This window comes from Elephas maximus, chromosome 15 (assembly GCF_024166365.1).
Source record: "Elephas maximus indicus isolate mEleMax1 chromosome 15, mEleMax1 primary haplotype, whole genome shotgun sequence".
Classification (NCBI taxonomy): Eukaryota; Metazoa; Chordata; class Mammalia; order Proboscidea; family Elephantidae; genus Elephas; species Elephas maximus.
In genome coordinates this window covers 43,837,193-43,856,485 of record NC_064833.1, presented here as the reverse complement: position 1 = coordinate 43,856,485, position 19,293 = coordinate 43,837,193, and the positions used below count along the sequence as shown (strand labels likewise).

The window sequence follows — 19,293 nt, the reverse complement described above, 5'->3', positions numbered from 1 at the left end:
ATAAAAATATGTGAGACAGTTCTTGTCCCCAATTAACTTAAGGAATGGTGGGGTGGCTTTTAAATCATTTCTAACATTGTCAAGCGTAAAGTGAGAGAACCATTTTTCTAGTGGAGTGAACTTAGGCAGGAAGAAACCTGAAACTTTCATTAAGTCATTTATTCAATAAGTATTTGTTGAGACCTTACTGTGTGTCAGGCATTGATGTAGGCAATGATCAAAAACAAGACTTCATCCCTCTGGGAAACAGAATAAATAACAGTACGGCCATAAGGAAATAATAATGCGGTCTCAACACTTGAAATCATGGAATTTTGCTTTCGTTATTTTCAGGATTGACTTTTGCTGCAGTTCACTATTTATCTGGAAAGCGTCAAGGTAGTTTGATGCTTTACCGGGCAAATCAATACCCCAGAGAAATGCTTGGGCCTGTCACATTCATTTGGAAGTCCCAGAGGAGCCCTGGTGATGCCTCGGAGAGCAGGCAGTTGTGGATCTGGCTCCATCCCACTGTTAAACAGGTATCATCCTTCAGATTAGTTTCCCGTCATTGTGTTCCTACATTCCTAATTACCACAGGAGTCAGCACTCTAGAAATTTAAATAGTGTAAAAATTTGACTGATAATCTGATATTTGAATATGGGGGGAAGTTGTATAAATATAAGTGTACCTTGACCTCTCACTCGTTAGTAGACCTTAAGTACATAGATGAAAACCAGCCTATTATGCAAATGGTTTGCATTGTTGCATTTGGACCAATGCCTCCACTGCCTGAATTGGTCCACAGGTATCTAGGTGTTTTAGGTGCTTGTGAGAGCCTATTTGGTGATGAGAAGCTGGTTTGAGTAATTCTGATGAATTTTAAAATGCTGCTTCCTTTCTTTGGCATACTCACTGCTTTTAGACTATAAACTTTCTCTAATTTTCATTTTATGCTCTTTTTAATTTGGTCAGAGTGGTCATGTTGTTTTCATAATCTTGGACATTTAGGAGTACTGTTTTGTTCAAATTGCCATGAGCTACTCAAAAAAACCAAAAAAGCTTTAGATGATATGAATTTAATCTATAATTTCTGAATTTTTTATAAAGATGTGAATTTTTAAAAGGGAGAAAATAACATACATTAACCCTGGTGGTGTAGTGGTTAAGAGCTTGGCTGCTAACCAAAAGGTTGGCAGTTCGAATCCACCAACTGTTCCTTGAAAACCCTATGGGGCAGTCCTACTTTGTCCTGTAGGGTTGCTATGAGTTGGAATTGGCTCAACGGCAATGGGTTTAGTTTTTTGGTGAAACTAAGTTAAATCTGTAATGTTTTTAAATTTCAAAATGTAAAAGTAAATGTTTAAATGTATCCTCAGGAGATCTTAGAGGAAATAAAAGCAGTGTGCCGGTGTATGGAACCTATCAAATCAACTGTCTGCACTCCTGACCCTCTTCTGACACCGCCCCAAGAAAAAAGCCAAACTGAACTGCCTGATGAGAAAATTGGCAAGAAAAGAAAACACAAAGATGGTGGAGAAAATGCTATACCAGTTAAAAAATTTATTGGGGACGCAACTAGAGATCCACAGCAGCCATGTTCTTGGGTATCGCCAGCCACAGGCATTGTAATTAGGTATGGTTTGAATTTGCTCTGAACCTACTGAACATTTTTACTGAAGACTTCTCCATTTTTGCCAACAGCACAGACATTGTATATAATGGAAATTTCTCTTTCTCTCTTTAGTGATTTGACGATGGAGATGAACAGATACCGGCTGATTGGTCCACTCTCCCATTCCGTCCTAACTGAGGCACTAAAAGCTGCTTCTGTCCACACCGTAAGAGTAAATGTGACTGTAGTGTTTCATTCTCATCATGTCATTCTAGCAAATCTGTGAAGCCTAATACATAATTATGAGCCCTGGTGGCGCAGTGGTTAAAGAATTCGACTGCTAACCTAAAGGTCAATGTTTCAAAACCACCAGTGACTCTGTGGGATAAAGACGTGGCAGTCTGCTTCCATAAAGATTACAGCCTTGGAAACTCTATGGGGCACTTCTCTCTGTCCTGTAAGCTCACCATGAGTCAGAATCAACTCAACGGCAATGGGTTTGGTTTTTTTGGTTTGCCTCTAATTAGAAGAGTTAGTCTGGTGTTAATTACCATATTAAATATAATGGCAACCTCCCTGGTTCCCCTCTAACACATTTACACACACACACAAGGGGTGTGGGGCCAATATCACAACCATAACAAAATTATTAAAAGTCTGATTGATTATTTGTCTGGTTAACAGGAGCTGTTCTTTTTCAGGATGGCGAGGATACAGAGACGACACCTCACTGCTGGTGGATTGAAACCTGTAGGAATCCTGATAACGTTTCCCTTCATCACAGACAAGAAGACTTTTTTGAATTGTTGAGAGGTATGCAAAGGGAACGCTGGCTTATACTGGGGGGGAGGGAAGTGGTCAACAGAGCATCTGACACTGGGGCCACCTACGTGTGTAATACCAGTACTAGTTGCCGTGGAGTTAGTTCTGACTCATGGCAACCCCATGTGTATCACAGTAGAACTGTGCTCCGTAGGGTTTTTAATTGCTGATTAATTGGAAGTAGATTGCCAGGCCTTTCTTCCAAGGTGCCTCTGGGTGGACCCAAACCTTCAACCTTTTCGTTTAGCAGCCTCTTAACCATTTCTACCACCCAGGGACTCCACCTACATGTGATGTTGCTTTGTAACGTGCAGCTGTTTGTTACAATACAGCAAGAGAAGCAACGAAGAGAGGTAGCTAAACTCAGTGAATAGAATAAACATTATATTCATGTTTGTTTCTGAAACAAACCAACAAATGCAATGTTAATATTCCAAGTAGCTGGCGTTTGATATGAATGCATGTATTTGGTACTGAACTAAAATCTATACTAACCTATTCATGGTTGCATTGTGCTTATGGCTACTATAGTTATTGACAGAAGCATACATGTTTGTGTTGTAAAATACCCTGTTTTTGTTAGTTTAATGTTTTTTGCAGAAACTCTTGGCTCTTTATGAATGTTGATTTATTCTCTTTATGAATGTCAATTTATTCTCTGAAAGTACCAGTGGGAAAAGAAGCAGATACTTATTTTCAAATATGAAGAAAAAATGTCAATGGAAAATGTGAAAGATCTGAAAATACGAGCGAATGTGTATTTAATGCAAATTGCTTGCCGAAAGCTTTTCTTCTTCTTGCTGTTGTTAAAGGAATAACATCACCAGGAGAAATTCCAGCAGGTACTATTCTGGGACTGACAGTTGGGGATCCTCGAATAAATTTGCCTCATAAGAGATCCAAAGCTTTGCCTGATCCAGAAAAATGCCAAGGTAAAGTTCTTGAAAGAACCCCTGATTTTGCTTATTATTTCGAGCAGTCCAGTAGAAGAGTTCTGTCTCTGACTCCTCTTTAATAACTTCATCTGTAATAAATGAGGGCAGTCTTTGTCTGCATTAAAAGATGATTATGATGGAAGGAGGTTGTATGTGGAAGTATCTTCTGGAAAACATGTAGCCTGAGTCTTATGTTCTTTTTTTTAATGAGTTCTGTATATTTAGTATCTAGTAAAACCTGTCTCTCTGCAAACCAAGTTCTCCAAAACAGGCTATTCAGGATTTTAATTCTGAGGAAGGGATCTGCACCCGAAGCTGGTCTTGTGCTCAGTGGAAGCCTCTGTCTGACCATACAGATGATCCAGGTTCGAATCCTGGCAAGGCCATCCCAGGTGCTGAGGTCTGAGATGTCTTGGTTTAGATTGAATTGAATGGCCTGAGAGATTTGTTGGGTTGGGGTGGCAAAGCAAGGTGGGTAGGAGTTGGCTAAAATTTTAGTTTTATCTGGAATTCATGGTGATTGCAGTAATGTCTCATTGTATTTACTGTCATTTAAATGCATTTAATTGGAAGGATAATTAAAATTAGGCTTGTGAATCTTTGTAGAAAAAAATACAGGTGTGTGTAGTAACAACGTCAGAATTTTTTACCCCTCCATATGTAGCTAGATAGCTTATTAAGTGAGTAATAAATTACTCTCAGAACTTCACATGAAATGTGGATTAGATGAGAGAGTAGTGTGAAGATATTATTGTAAGTTAGTTAATTATGAGGCCTAAGACTTTACTCAATGAGTGATTCCCCCCCCCCCCTTTTTTTTAATGGCCTTAGGGTTTGGTGCAATCCTAAAAGTTGCAGCATCTGCTTCTCTTAGACTACATCCAACAAACAAACAAATGCTGGCTACCGTGACCACTTTAAAGCTGTAGGTAAATTCTACTTAGCATTCCTTACTGCCTCAAACCTTTTTTTGGAGTGGGCAGCTATGTATTAAATCTTATCTGAGGCTTTTTATCTTAATCTGAATCACTGCAAGGAAAATTACAGTCTATCTTGAAAAGCACAATTTAATTCTACGATAAAAGCTTGTCATCATGTTAGTCACTGCTGTGATCTTTCATTAACACCTGGTTTAAGTGATCTCTTTGAAGAAGTATTTGATAGGTGACCTACGTAAAGAAGTAAACTTTTTAAGGAGTTAGTATTGTGTAACAGTAGTACTAACAACCATAACGTCTCTAGGACGATGACTCAAAACTAAGGTTAGAAATATACTTTGATGAGCTAGGTCAATTAACTAAAAAAAAAAAAAAAGAGGGGCTTGCCTGATGTGGATGACATACTTTTTGTCTTCTTTTGTGTACTGGGAATTAGAGCACTCTTGAAGGGAGGGCACTTGAAGAACCTAAAGTGATGGTGCATATTGTCAGATGCTTGGAAAAAGTTTAGTTGATCATTTAGCTTTTGAGCCTGAGTTAAATATTGTTGTTAGGTATCATCGAGTCGGTTCTGACTCATAGCGACCCTGTGTATGACAGCCATCCTCACAGTCCTTGCTATGTTTGAGCCAATTGTTGCAGCCACTGTGTCAGTCCATCTCGTTGAGGGTCTTCCTCTTTTTTGCTGACCCTCTACTTTACCAAGTATGATGTCCTTCTTCAGGGACTAGTCCCTCCCAATAACATGTCCAAAGTGTGTGAGATGAAGTCTTGCCATCCTCGCTTCCAAGGAGCACTCTGGCTGTACTTCTTCCAAGAGACTTGTTCATTCTACTGGCAGTCCGTGTTATAGTCAATATTCTTTGCCAGCACCGTAATTCAAAGGCATCAATTGTTCGGTCTTCCTTATTCATTGTCCAGTTTCGCATGCATATGAGGTGATCGAAAATACCATGGCTTGGGTCAGACACACCTTAGTCCTCAAAGTGACATCTTTGCTTTTCAATGCTTTAAAGAGGTCTTTTGCACGAGATTTGCCCAGTGCAGTACATTGTTTGATTTCCTGACTGCTGCTTCCATGAGCATTGATTGTGGATCCAAGTAAAATAAAATCCTTGACAATGTTAATATTTTCTCTTTTTATCGTGATATTGCTTATTGGTCCAATTGTGAGGATTTTTCTTTTTGGTTTATGTTGAGTTGTAATCCATACTGAAGGCTGTAGTCTTTGATCTTCATCAGTAATTGCTTTAAATCCTCTTCGCTTTCAGCAAGCAAGATTGTGTCATCTGCATATCGCAGGTTGTTAATGAGTCTCCCTCCAGTCTTGATGCTGAGTTCTTCATATAGTCCAGCGTCTCGGATTATTTGCTCAGCATACAGACTGAATCAATATGGTGAAATGATGCAACCCTGACACATACTTTTTCTGATTTTAAACCACACAATATCCACTTGTTCTGTTTGAGTGACTGCCTTGATTTATGTGCAAGTTCCTCATGAGCACAATTAAGTGTTCTGGAATTCCCGTTCTTCCCAATGTTATCCATGGTTTGTTATGATCCACACAGTCGAATGCCTTTGCATTCAATAAAACACAAGTAAATATCTTTCTGGTATTCTCTGCTTTCAGCCAAGATCCATCTACGTCAGCAGTGATATTCCTCATCCCATATCCTCTTCTGAATCTGGCTTGAATTTCTAGCAGTTCCCTGTGGATGTACAGCTACAACCGTTTTTGAATGATCTTCAGCAAAATTTTACTGGAGTATGATATGAATGATGTTGTTGGTTAACGTCTGTATTCTCTTGGATTACCTTTCTTTGGAATGGGCACAAATATGGATCTCTTCCAGGCAGCCGGCCAGGTAGCTGTCTTCCAAATTTCTTGGCATAGATGAGTGAGTACCCCCAGTGCTGGATCTGTTTGTTGGAACATCTCGACTGGTATTCTGTCAATTCCTGGAGCCTTGTTTTTCACCAGTGCCTTCATTGCAGCTTGAACTTCTTCCATCATTTCTTGACCATATACTACCTCCTGAAGTGGTTGAACATCGACCAAATCTTTTTGGTGCAGTGACTCTGTATGTTCCTTTCATCTTAACACTTCGAAGAGGTCTTTTGCAGCATTTTTCCATGCAAGTAACTGGTTTTCTAGTTGAGATTTAAAAATATTATTCCTGCTATACTGTTTTTTATTATTTGCTGTACTTAGTATTTGCTGATTTGCTTTGATAGATTTTTTTAACTGGTCCTTGTCTGTCAGAGAGAAATTTGCTTTAAGAAATATTGAGCTTACATTATGCTTATAAAGCTTGTTTTAGTCTTTACACATTGTTTGGTAATGTGACCTTGAAAACATGGAAAGAGCCCTGTTCCTCTTAGAATGGTAGGTGAGTGATCATCCTTTTATTTTTTATAGCTCGTGCCAGCACTTTTAGAGCTCTGGTTTGCGGCTGACTTTCAGAAGTGCCAGTTACCGGTGATATGGCCACGGCTTCTTGGTTTCCGCTCTTGGGAGAAAATATCTAATAGCTTCATGTGGGCCCCCTTTAACTGCTTTGAATACTTAATTAAAAATAGAGTGAACTTAAGGCTGTAACTTTAGTTTTGTTTGATTCCCAAAGGATACAGCCGTTTCTTAGTTTCCTTTGCTTCTCTTAGTAAACCTTTCAAAGAAAATTTTAATTTGGAATTTGGCGATTTTCACATACACATAAGAAAGGAGAAGACAAGCTATTTCATTCAATCTTTAAGTCATAATTCTGGAGTTATGTAGTCAATTACAAGGCTTTGTCTGGTTATGAAAGAGAAAATGCTTTATATGGCAGGACTTGTAATTACATCCAGAACTGATAGTCCTACAACACACGCTGATGTGCAGGCTGACTCAGCTGCTAATATTCTCTTCTGTCACCTGTGGGTACTACTGACCTAAAAGGTCCTTCTCCTTTGCCTGCAGACATGCTCTGCTTTCTTCTTTTTTAAAGAATATTTAAAGATGAGTTAGTCCTTTCCTGTGTCTTTACACCCTGGGAATTAACTGTATCTCTTGTCTGCAGCCCAACATGAATGAAATCCAAGTTCTAATACTCAAATCTGTAGCAGTGCTCTACAAGGCAAGAGCTCTGGATAGACAGAGGCTATTTGAAATGGAGCTTTTTTGCTCCTAGATGAGCAGTGTGAACATTCACAGCACACAGCTCTGTGACTTGAGATTCCACAATTGTTTTTGTGACACTGGTTGCAATCTCTGCAATGCGTCATCACTCTCCCCTTTTCCCTTTATGCCCCGTATTCCCTATGCCCTTTAGTCCAGGTTTTCCTGCCCCTTCCTGCCTTTTCATTTTTGCTTTTGGGCAGGTGTTGCCCATTAGGTCTCCTATACTTGATTGGCCTAAGGAGCTCATTCCTCACGTGTGTTATTGTTTGTTTTATAGGCCTGTCTAATCTTTGTCTGAAAGGTGGACTTTGGGAGTGGCTTCAGTTCTGAGTTTCCAGGGTTTCCGGGGGCCATGGTCTTGGGGGTCCCTCCAGTCTCTGTCAGACCAGTAAAGTCTGGTCTTTTTTTGTGAATTTGAGTTTTGTTCTACATTTTTCTTCTGTACTGTCTGGAACCCTCTATTGTGATCCATGTCAGACAAGCCGGTGGTAGTAGCTGGGCACCATCTAGTTCTTCTGAGTTCAGGCTGGTGGAGGCTATGGTTCATTGGTCCATTAGTTCTTTGGACTGATATTTTCCTTGTGTCTTTGGTTTTCTTCATTCTCCTTTGCTCCAAACGCGATGGGACCAATAGATGTATTTTAGATGACTGCTCACAAGCTTTTAAGACCCCAGACACTATTCACCAAAGTAAGATGTAGAACATTTTCCTTATGAACTATGTTATGCCAGTTGACCTAGATGCCCCCTGAGACCATGGCCGCCAGACCTCAGGACCAATAACTCAGTCCCTCAACGTGTTTGGATGTGTCTAAAAAGCTTCTGTGGCTTTGCTTTGGTCAAGTTGTACTGACTTTCCCTATATTGTGTTTTGTCTTTCCCTTCATCAAAGTTAACACTTGTCTCCTATCTAGTGATTTCCCCTTCCCGTCCCTCCCCCCTTGTAACCATCGATTTTTTTTTTCTGTGTGTAAACCTTCTCTTACACACAGGAAAAAAAAAAATTATTTGTCTCACAAATTATCTGTCCTTTTGTAATTGACTTAGTTCACTCAGCATAATGCCCTCCAGATTCATCCATGTTATGAGATGTTTTGTGGATTCATTGTTGTTCGTTATCGTTGCTTAGCTTTCCATTGTGTGTATGTACCATAATTTATCTGTTCATCTGTTAATGGGCCCTTAGGTTGTTTCCATCTTTTTGCTATTGTCAATAGCGCTGCAGTGAACATGGGTGTGCATATGTTTATTCGTGTGACACCCTTGCAGTTACTGCTTTGAAGAAGTTTGCATCTCCGAACTTTCCATCAATTTAATTTTCTTTAACTTTGTTCTTGCCTGAAGTCTGTCACACTTTGGCCCACACTTGGTCACACTTCCAACTTATTTTTTTTTCCAGCCACTAAATCCACACAGGTATGTGACTTTGAGTGACCTTTCTGTGTTGGTTGGCATTTTAGAACCATTGCTGAAGCTCATGAATTGGCTGAGGTTTTTTTGTTGTTGTTGTTTTGTTTTTTTTATTCTTCAGTCCAACAAAATGAAATTTGGCATGTAGGATATCCCTCCTGTTAATATACATACTTATAACTGGAGAAAATTCCTTGCCCTTCTCCATTAGAGTACTTCCTGTTGTAGCGTAGCTTATTTAAAGAGAAGAAGCAATGCTTCACAGAAAATAAGCTCATTTTAATGGACTGGAATAATATGATTCACAGAGAAGACTAAATATTTAGTTCAATTAAAAATGGTTATCAGAGATTGGAAGTAGGAGGCTGAAGAAAAGGATATCTCTTGGCTCCCTGCTGTTGTGCCAGGAATGGTAGACAAAACACTGAAGCCAATAGCTAAAACATGGCCTGGCCTGTCTCAGCAGGTTATAGAGGCATTGCTCACCTCTGTAGTGGTTCTAGAATTTGATTATCTTGAATTTGGAATTAGGCAGTTAGAGGCAATTTAATGTGATGTTTGCATGCTTATATATACTAACAGTAAGTGTCAGCCATAAAAATTTTCAGAGCCTTTGCCAGTTCACAAATTATGAAACCAGCTGTAAGAATAACTTAATTTCTTTTCAAATGTCTTCTAGAGAAGTTAAGTATGTCCCTATAAAATACTTTCTTTTATGACAAAAAGGTCTACTGGCAACTTGTAGAGTTTGACTTCATTGATCTAAAGGATATGGTTTAAAGGTTATTTCTTTTCCCTCTTAGATAATGAGAAAGCTAGACAGCTGCTTCTGGAGGGTGTGCCTGTGGAGTGTACACATAGCTTTATTTGGAACCAAGCTATCTGTAAGAGTGTCACAGAGAATAAAATCTCGGATCAGGTAACTCATGGCATAGGGTTTATTGGTAAGGTCATGAATGACAGGTTACAATTCTAGAAGCTGTAAGGTGTTATTTCATACTTTATAGAATCCCATAGACTTCATTTTATTTTCAGACAGATTATTGCTCACTTCCTTATGATACAGACTAAGATACTTCTTTCTCCTGTTTTTAGGGTAGACTATCTCTAGAAAAAGTTAAAGCCTTTTTCTTGAAATGATAGCCTTATAGTTTAAATACATGTTTTTCTTTTTTTTCCCTTAAATGGTCTTCGTTTTCTTTCATTTCACATTTCTGAACACCTACCAAGGGCCAGGCATTGTAATAAATGATGGAGGAGATGAATAGGCTATAGTCAAAGGTATAGGGTACTAAGGAAGCCTAAGGAAGAGGTTCTGAGCTCAGACTAGGGAAATTAGGGGAGGCTTCCTAGCTGGAGGAGCTGGTCCGAATTGCCCAGACTTCTCTGGGGCAGGAGCAAGGCTGCGGTGGAGAAAGGATTGCAGGAAGTGAGAACAGCATGCCCAAAGGCTCAGGCCAAAACAGGATGATATGCTCATGAATCTCCAGATAAATCAGTAGCTTAGAGGTGAGGGTGGGGCAGGAAATGAAATTGGAGAGGTAAATAGGAGCCTTGAGTCATTTTAAGGATTCGGATTTTATCCTGAAGATAAGGTTTTAAGCAGAACACTGACATGATCAGATTTCACTCTGTTAGTAGTATGGAGAGTAGATTAGACTGGGGGTGATGATGGGGAGGAGTGGAGCTGGAGAGAAGACTAGTGGTTGGATGACTTCAAGAGCTCTTGAGATCATCCAGGTATGACATGACAAGAGCCTGAATCCTGGCAGTAGGGGAGGAGACCCAGGATGAAGGGGATGGAGCTTAATATATATTTCTGGAAGATAAAATTGACAAGACTTGGTAACTGGTTGGAAGACGAGAAGTAAGAAAGGAGGAAACCTGTAGGCTAGCTCCTAATATTCCAGCTTGGGTTTAGAATATCAGCTAAAAGAGAACCAGGACCATGTCTGACTTGTTCACGGTGCTGTATTCCCAGATTCTGGCAAAGCACCTGGTACATACGAGGTGCTCAGTAAAAATCTGAGTGAATAAATGAACTGTGTAAATTATGGCATCTTTCAGCTAGATGGGGAATACAGGTGGAGAGCAAAAGTGGTGAGAAAGATGATGAGGTCAGTCTTGAAAAAGTTGAGTTTGAGAGGCTTATGGGACTTTCCCACCACCTGTCTGTCAGTTTCTTGTACTGTGGTGGCTTGCATGTTGCTATGATGCTTGGAAGCTATGCCAGCGATATTCCTAATACCAGCAGGGTCGCCCGTGGTGGACAGGTTTCAACAGAGCTTCCAGATTAAGAGAGACTAGGAAGAAAGGCCTGGTGATCTACTTTAAAAAATTAGCTAATGAAAACCTTATGGATCACCACAGAATATTGTCTAATATAGTGCTGGAAGATGAGCTCTCCTCTAGTTTGGGAGGCTCTTAAAATACACAGTGGTTGCAATAGTAGACACAAACATACCAATGATCATGAAGATGGTACAGGACCAGGCAACGTTTTGTCCTGTTGGGGTCACCATGAGTTGGAGCCAGCTTGACAGCAACTAACATCAACCATATAGGACTTCCCAGGAGTAGAAGTCTGGGAGCCAGGTTTCTAACCAGGGAGGAAAGGTCTGGGATGAAGAGATAAACATTTTGGAATCACCAATGTACAGATGTTAGTGGAAACTGGTGCAATGGTAAAAAAAAAAAAAAGAATTAGGACTTGGTGGTAGCCTGAAGAGCATTCCTGAGGTAGCAATTAGACTTTTCAACATGGAGGCAGTCTCTTGTACAGTTTTCTAAATCAAGTGGTGGCCCCCTGGCCTACCTGTTAATCTCTTTTTACAGCTGGCAAGAGAAATCTAAAAGGTTGTGTTACTATCTACTCACTATGTTCCATTTAACAAATAGTTTATAGAATTTTCTGTCTTGAATCCTTAAAAGGTAGTGAAAAATCCTCAGAAGCCACTGTATTTTTCCAGTTGCCCCTTCTTGAGACATTGGCACTGTGTTCTGTCTTTTTATTTCATGACAACAAATCTTAATCAAAGTAAATGCAGGGACAGAATATCAAAGCATAAGATTCATCTTGATATAAGTGGTTAGCAGAATGAATACATGTCATTTCATAACTTTGAGTCATCTAGTATGTTCCAGCCCAAATTTAGCACCTTATTTAAAATAATTTGGCCCTTGTAGAGGGTAAATGGAAACCCAGAGAGGAAAAGCTTTATCATAGGATGGGTACCTTTTACTTAAAATGGCTCACATTTATTTGTTAACTTTTTAAAAGCTGCTTATTGGGAGACCCATTAGAATGTCCCAGAAGACTCGGATTGTTTGTCTTGAATTATTTTCTCCCACTTTAGGATTTAAACCGGATGAGAAGTGAATTGCTGGTGCCTGGGTCACAGCTTGTTTTAGGTCCCCAGGAATCCAAGATACCTATACTTTTGATTCAACAACCAGGGAAAGTAACTGGTGAAGACCGACGGGGATGGGGAAGTGGCTGGGATGTCCTTCTTCCAAAGGGCTGGGGCATGGCTTTCTGGATTCCATTTGTAAGTTACTTTTTGATTCTGACTAATAGTTGCAACATTTAAAATGTATTCAAGTGCTGAAAAATGTTCAGACCTATGTACAACTTCAAAATTGAGTGGTACTTTTCTGCCTTAGAGTATAATTCTGGATACAATGTACTTCATGCATCCAGTTCTTAGATCCAGTTTTTCATTCATAAGAGTTATGCTGATGTATTGTGAATTTTTGAGGTTTTTACAGTGGCCTGATATTTGAATAGTAGAGGCAACAAAATGTTGAGGTTTTTCACTTGAAGAAATTTATCACAGTTTAAAAGCAAAAGTCTTAACTTTTATAGATGTATAGAATTTTTTTAAAGTGCTAACCATATAAAAAGCCAAAAACCAGACTCATTGCTGTCGAGTCGATTCCGACTCATAGCGACCCTGTAGGACAGAGTAGGGCTGCCCCATAGAGTTCCCAAGGAGTGGCCCGTGGATTTGAACTGCCAACCTTTTGGTTAGCAGCGGAGCTCTTAACTGCTGCGCTTCCGCTAACCATATACTCCTAGTTTATCTACTGTAGCAAAAAGTTGTATTAAAATTGAGTGATCTTTTTTGCTGGTTAGTTGAAATGTTGCTTTGATGCTATAGATTATAAAAGGCATGTAAGAATTTATTAGATTCATGCAGGTGATTTTTAGCAGTTATGCCTAGTGCAAGGGAAATTCATTTAATCGTTTAGGTGTGAAAATATCTTAAAGTAATTCTACTTAAATTTTTTTTATTATGAAATGTTTCAAGCACACAAAAAACTATAGATACTGATCAAATGAATGCCTGTGTACCCTTCACCCTCCTGCCCAGTTTAAAAAATAACATTACAGATTGACTTCAAGTACCCTCTTTCCCTCCTTCAAACCTTAGTTCCCTCCCTCCTTCCTTCTAAACTCATGACTAGTCCAATTCTGGTGTGTCACTACCTGCATGTTTTTATAGCTTTGTTTAGTATGTTTGTATCTAAAAATAAAATAACTACATTGGCTATGTTTGTAAACTTTATGTATTTCATCATATGTATCTTTTTGTAATTTACTGTGCATACTCAGCATTGAGATTTTTCCATGTCGAGTGATGAAGCTCTATTTCATTCATTGTTACTCTTGTGTGGTGACCCATTGTAGGATTACCCTGCAATGTATTGTCCATTCTCGTTCTGATGGACATTTAGGTTGTTTCCCATTTTTCCTGTACAAATTAATTAAGCAGTTTGACTTTAAGTAGGTATATTGACATTATCTTTTTGATATTTCTTTTAGATTTATCGAGGTGCCAGAGTTGGAGGGTTAAAAGAGGGTTTAGTACATTCGCAGTATAAAAGGTCACCTAACATCCCAGGTGATTTCCCAGACTGCCCTGCTGGGATTCGGTTTGCTGAAGAGCAAGCTAAGAATCTTCTTGAAAAGTACAAAAGGTAAGATGCTGATTGGCTTCTTAGGGGGAAGAGAGGAAGTGCCTATTTATGTTGGCTGCCACGTTTGTTGAAGAAACAGATTTGAAGTGAGGATATCAAGGAACGGTTAGGCCAGGGTGTTAGAAGGATGGTTTATGTAGGTGCTGAAGCAATTGATGACAGTGGGTTTGTTTTGGATTTGGTTCTCATATATTGCAAACATTTTCCCTGTTTTCTTTGCCTTGCAATTTTGGATTTTTATGTACTTTTTAACGATTGTTTTTCCTGTAATGTCTTAGACTTTAGTGTTCTGCCTAGAAAGCCTTTTCTAATTTCAAGATTATAAAAATATTCACATATATGTTTTTAAGAAGCATTCTAATGTAGTAAGGAGCCCTGGTGGCACAGTGGCTAAAGCAGTCGACTGTTAACCGGAAGGTTGGTGGTTGAAATCACTAGTGACTCCGCAGGAGAAAGATGTGGCAGTCTGCTTCCGTACAGACTTACAGCCTTGGAAACCCTCTGGGGTCGCGATGAGTCGGAATCAACCTGATGGCAGTGGGTGGGTAGTGCAGTGGTTTGTGAGGTCATACACCCTGTCTTAGCTCCACTGCTTAGCTCTGTGATTAACCTTGTGGAACCTCAGTTTAGAAAGAGCCTACTTCATGGTGTGATTGTGCAAGTTGTATTAATGAGGCCAGTGCTAGGTGCCGGAACAAACAAACCCCAGAATTTATCCTATGGATTTACTTGTGCACGTGAAAAATATTCGGGGTATTCATTGCAGTATTGTTTGTAGAAGCAAAAGCTTAAAACTCGCCAGAATGTCCTTCGGTAGAGAGCTGTCTGAATAAATGAGGATATAGTCAGGGTGGAATAAGACATACAGCCTTTTAAAAAAAGAACGAGGAAGCCCTTGATGTCCGAATATAATCTATAAGATACTTTGTTAACTGAAAAAAGTGAGGTTATAAAATACTGTATATAATATGCTACCATGTATATAAAAATGGGAAATAAGTATTTACATATTTGCTTATATGTACATCAAAAGTCTTGGAAGGATTTATAAGGAGCTGATGATATTCTCTGTGGAGGGTAACTGGGTCACTTGAGGTGAGGGGAAAGAGAGAAACTTCACCGTAACCCCTTCTGTACCTTTTGGCTTTTGAACCTTGTAAATGTACGGAGACATCATTGCACAGCCTGAGGGGGCACTGTTTACTTGTAGTCTTTCAGGAATGGTGTGTCCTGAAGTTGGGTGTGGCCATATGGGGCAACTTAATTGTCCCATTCTAAATTATTCAAAATTGGTTCTCATCTTTTTTATTAGACGCCCTCCTGCAAAACGGCCCAACTATGTTAAGCTTGGCACTTTGGCCCCTTTCTGCTGTCCCTGGGTGCAGTTGACTCAGGACTGGGAATCAAGAGTACAGGCCCAAGAAGAATCGTCTGTAGCTTCATCTCCAAGTGGAGAGGAGGGTGACACAAGGAGACGTAAGGTGCCTTGTGCTGCCACACCTGAAAAAACTCTTAAGCTGTCTGTAAACGAACCCATAGAGCCAGAAGAAGCAATGGACACAGAGTGTCAAGGTCAGGCAGGGACCAAGCGGGTCGGAGACCAGGATGCTGTCGAGAACAATGGTGCTGCCACTGGTCGTCTCTGCGTTGTTAGGTAAGTGTATGTGGCTTCTGGATAAATTTTAGATTGTTTCTTTTAACACTGAGCAGGATGTAAAAATTACTGATTCCCTTTATGCAAAGCCCAGGTGAATTTATGGACTTCTAGAAAGAAAAGCCTTGTTTCATAGAGAGAGAGCTTAATAAAGTTTGATTTGGGGCATTATACTAACCAATGAAAAGATTTAAAATACTGTAATCAATAGGCCTAAACCAGGGCAGCTTTTTCCTCCCAAGCAGGCTGTGGCCCGTTTCATTTAGTCTTTGCTCACAAACTAGTGCTGTCACAAGGATGGTTTTAGGTAATGAGGAACGTCTGCATATCTGAGCAAGCAAAGGTCTGCATATCTGAGCAAGCGTTCTTTGCTTTAAATCACTGAACTAGATTTCTTCTAGTTGCTTTTGAATTATCTGAATTTGTGATAGGTTAGTGACCCATTCAGTGTAATACTGCGATGTCACAGAGGCTACCTTGTAACAGTGTGTCCACGCTGAACACTGCTGCAGCCCGTTAAGTTTAAAATGTGCCTGGCCCCCTTGGCTCATACTTATTTATAGTCTTCATAATTCTGTATTCTTCTTTCTCTGTGGAACTTTATGTATAACTGTCACTTGGCATTTCTCTGCTCATCAGAATATCAGCCCCTCTTCACTGTGTTACAGCCCTGGATTCTAATCCCAACGTCTTATTTTTCTCTGCCTTCAACTCCTTAAGCCTTTAGTTCTTCGGTTTCAGAATAGTAGATGTGAAAAAACGAAAAGAGCATTACTAAGATGTATCCATGTGTGTTATTTTTAATTTTTAGAAAATTACAGTTTTGAAACTTTCCCACATATTGTTTTAAAAAAAACATAACGCTGGCAATGCCTAATCATCTTTTCTTTTTTTTTCTTTCTTTGAAAAATATCCTCAAACACATGTCTTCAACTTCATGTAGGGAGAGAAAATTACTGAAGCAGCTGTCAGCCTGGTGTGGGCCCAGCTCTGGGGGCAGCCGGGCAGCCCGACGAGCCCCTGGCAGGGGTCAGCAAGACCTGACTCGAGAGACCTATTTGTCTGTCTTGGGCCACTTCCCCAGGGGCCTGGTATGGGTCAGCCTGTCCCTGCTCCGCAAGGGCAGCCCAGAGCCACACACCATGATCTGTGTCCCAGCCAAGGAGGACCTCCTTCGTCTTAGCCAGGATCGGCTCTACTTTGGGCCCCAGGAACCCAAACACAGTGACCCATTTAAGAGCAAGGTCCTGAAACAGAAAGAGAAGAAAAAGATGGAGAAGAGACAGCGACGAGGGAGTGCTGCTCCTGAGGGCCTGGCAGGAGAGGATCCTACTGCAGGGCACGAAGCTTTAACACTGGGCTTGTGGGCAGGCCCTCTGCCAGCCGTGACTTCGCACTGTTCCAGGGTTCTCCTGGGGTTTGTCACTCAGGGGGATTTTTCCATGGCAGTTGGCTGTGGAGAAGCTCTGGGGTTTGTTAGTGTGACAGGCTTGCTGGATATGCTGTCCAGGCAGCCAGCAGATGACAGGGGCTTGGTGTTACTGAGGCCTCCTGCCTCCCTGCAGTATCGGTTTGCAAGAATTGCTATTGAGGTGTGAATGCGTCCTACATCCTAGCCCTACATCCTTTGCCAAGTTCCACGATAAGAGAATTTTGTTTTCACTGTCTCTTCTATTTCAGAATATTATGTGAAATTTCTTGGAAATGAGAATAAAAAATGATGTATTATACAAATGGATGAAATCTTCACATCATTCTGATAATCTCATTGATTTCCATCTTTGCCTGTCTTTGCTGTAATCCTTTTAAATTATTTGGCACATAGAGCCAAAAGCTTTCGCTTCATGATTTTTTTGGTCTGTGTAATTCTTGCTGAAAATAATTGGAAGCTCTATGTTTTATTCCCCCCTCCCCTTTTTTTATTAGGCTCAAAGGGCTGTCAGGTCTACTTTGAAAACCTTGTAGTCATGATAAGCAACAATGGTTTATTTGTTACAGGAGAGGAAAAGACTATAAACATCTGGCCTCTACATGAAATATGGGTCCCCACGTGGGCCGTGTTCAGTTGTGAAGTGCAATCAGCATGTCTAGTACCCTGTGTCATAAAGAAGGAAATCATGGGAAATTTATTGCTGCCTGCTTTCAGGCAGCTTAGTTTATGATGAAAGTGTTGGGCTGAAATTAGAATGGGGGCCTATGACTTTGTGACCCCTTGTCCTCTTTGTTATTGACCAACACATGATTCCAGGAGTTAATTTTTCTGTGTGTTTTGTTTCTGCAAGGTATTCCTCAAAGCCAAAGAAGAGCATTTCCTAAAGTATGTTCTATGGAATGTGTTCCCTAAAAAAAAGGATTCGAGGTCAAATTGATTTGGGAAACTCTGGCTTAAAAAACAAAGCTGAATATTTCTTTATTAAAGGACTTCTAGAACCTTACTGAAGAAGGATATCATGCTTGGTAAATTAGAAGGTCAGTGAAAAAGAGTTAAGACCCTCAACGAGGTAGATTGACACAGTGGCTGCAACAATGGGCTCAAGCATAACAATTGTGAGGGTGGCCCAGGACTGGGCAGTGTTTGTTTCTGTTGTACATAGGGTCGTTATGAGTTGGGACTGACTCAACGGCGCCTAACAACAACAGAAACTTACTTGTGATAGTGTGCATTGTAAATCTCCAGAATGTAGATAATAGTGTGTAGTATTTTCTGAATCTTTTTGATTCCAAAACTTTTTTGCAAGGAGCACTTTATAAGACCAGTGTTCTTAGGGACACACCTTGTAAATGTGGCTATACAGTGTAATGTCTGCCTCTGCAAGGTGATAACCCAAATGGCAAGCTGCTTTTAAACACTCATGAGTCACATTGTTCACCTGAGATTTTGAGCTGGGTATGAAAGAAAGGTCTCATCTCTGCCCACTAGGAAGAGTAGGGCCATCATTGCTTTTTTTTTCAGGTGCAGAGCATCTAGGTGAACTGGTAACCTAGTTGCCATGTATGTCTCACTCCTACCTCTCATCCCTTATTTTCTTGTCAGGGCTAAAACAGACTTGAAACCGGAAGAATATAACTTGAGATTAAAAAAATTAAATGTAAGTTTGGCATTATTTCATGTGAATGCATTGGTTTTTTGCAGTAGCATTTGGCAGTGAACATTTTCAGGGAAGATGAGTTGGGGAAAGCTACAGCAAGTATAAACACTAGTCAGAGTACCTTGAGCCAACGAAATTTTGGATGTTTTTCCTCTCACTATGCCTCTGAATTACTTGTGTCCAAGCCAAGTAAGACTGAAAAAGGTATAACTAAGTGATGTCTATAAACAATTCAAACGTCACCTGGTGTTCAGTTGTGAATACTTATTGGACCATTTCTCAGTTGTTGTCTGGGCTCGAGTCACTTCACCTGTGACCTAGCTCACACCATGACAGGTGTCTGAGGTGACCACATGGCGTGGTCACCTCCCCTTATTGTGTATGGCACGTGGCCCGTGTTACAGGGGACAGGGCACATTCCTAAATACTCGACTTTGTTTCTACTAGGTCAGAGAACTAGGTGCTGAGAGGACAGACTACTGTTTCCCAAAACATGTTCCTCAGAGCACTAATCCCTGGGAACGTTTCCTGGAAAAAAAAAAAAACATTTCATGGCTAAATAAGTTTGAAAAAAGATTTGTGTGCTGTATCTTCCTATTTTAGAATCACAATGAATATTAGCAAGTCAAGGCTCTGCACATATCTCCAGGAAAGAAATATACTGTCTTTCACAGACCTCCTCGTGTTCTTGGAGCAGGGTGGGCATA

The 19,293-nt window shown here is 40.2% G+C and overlaps 1 protein-coding gene across 1 annotated transcript in view; it reads left to right on the top strand.

Annotated features, from left to right (window-relative positions):
- The window catches only part of POP1 (POP1 homolog, ribonuclease P/MRP subunit), a 28,718-nt gene extending 11,502 nt beyond the window's left edge, over window positions 1–17,216 (top strand). The window contains exons 7-16 of the mRNA XM_049854153.1: window positions 334–521; window positions 1,360–1,616; window positions 1,728–1,821; window positions 2,297–2,408; window positions 3,230–3,349; window positions 9,667–9,782; window positions 12,220–12,411; window positions 13,689–13,843; window positions 15,156–15,497; window positions 16,441–17,216. Of these exons, the coding sequence (XP_049710110.1) occupies window positions 334–521; window positions 1,360–1,616; window positions 1,728–1,821; window positions 2,297–2,408; window positions 3,230–3,349; window positions 9,667–9,782; window positions 12,220–12,411; window positions 13,689–13,843; window positions 15,156–15,497; window positions 16,441–17,095 (2,231 nt within the window). The 3' untranslated portion in view covers window positions 17,096–17,216. The remainder of the gene's footprint in view (window positions 1–333; window positions 522–1,359; window positions 1,617–1,727; window positions 1,822–2,296; window positions 2,409–3,229; window positions 3,350–9,666; window positions 9,783–12,219; window positions 12,412–13,688; window positions 13,844–15,155; window positions 15,498–16,440) is intronic.
- The last annotated feature ends 2,077 nt before the right edge of the window (window positions 17,217–19,293 follow it).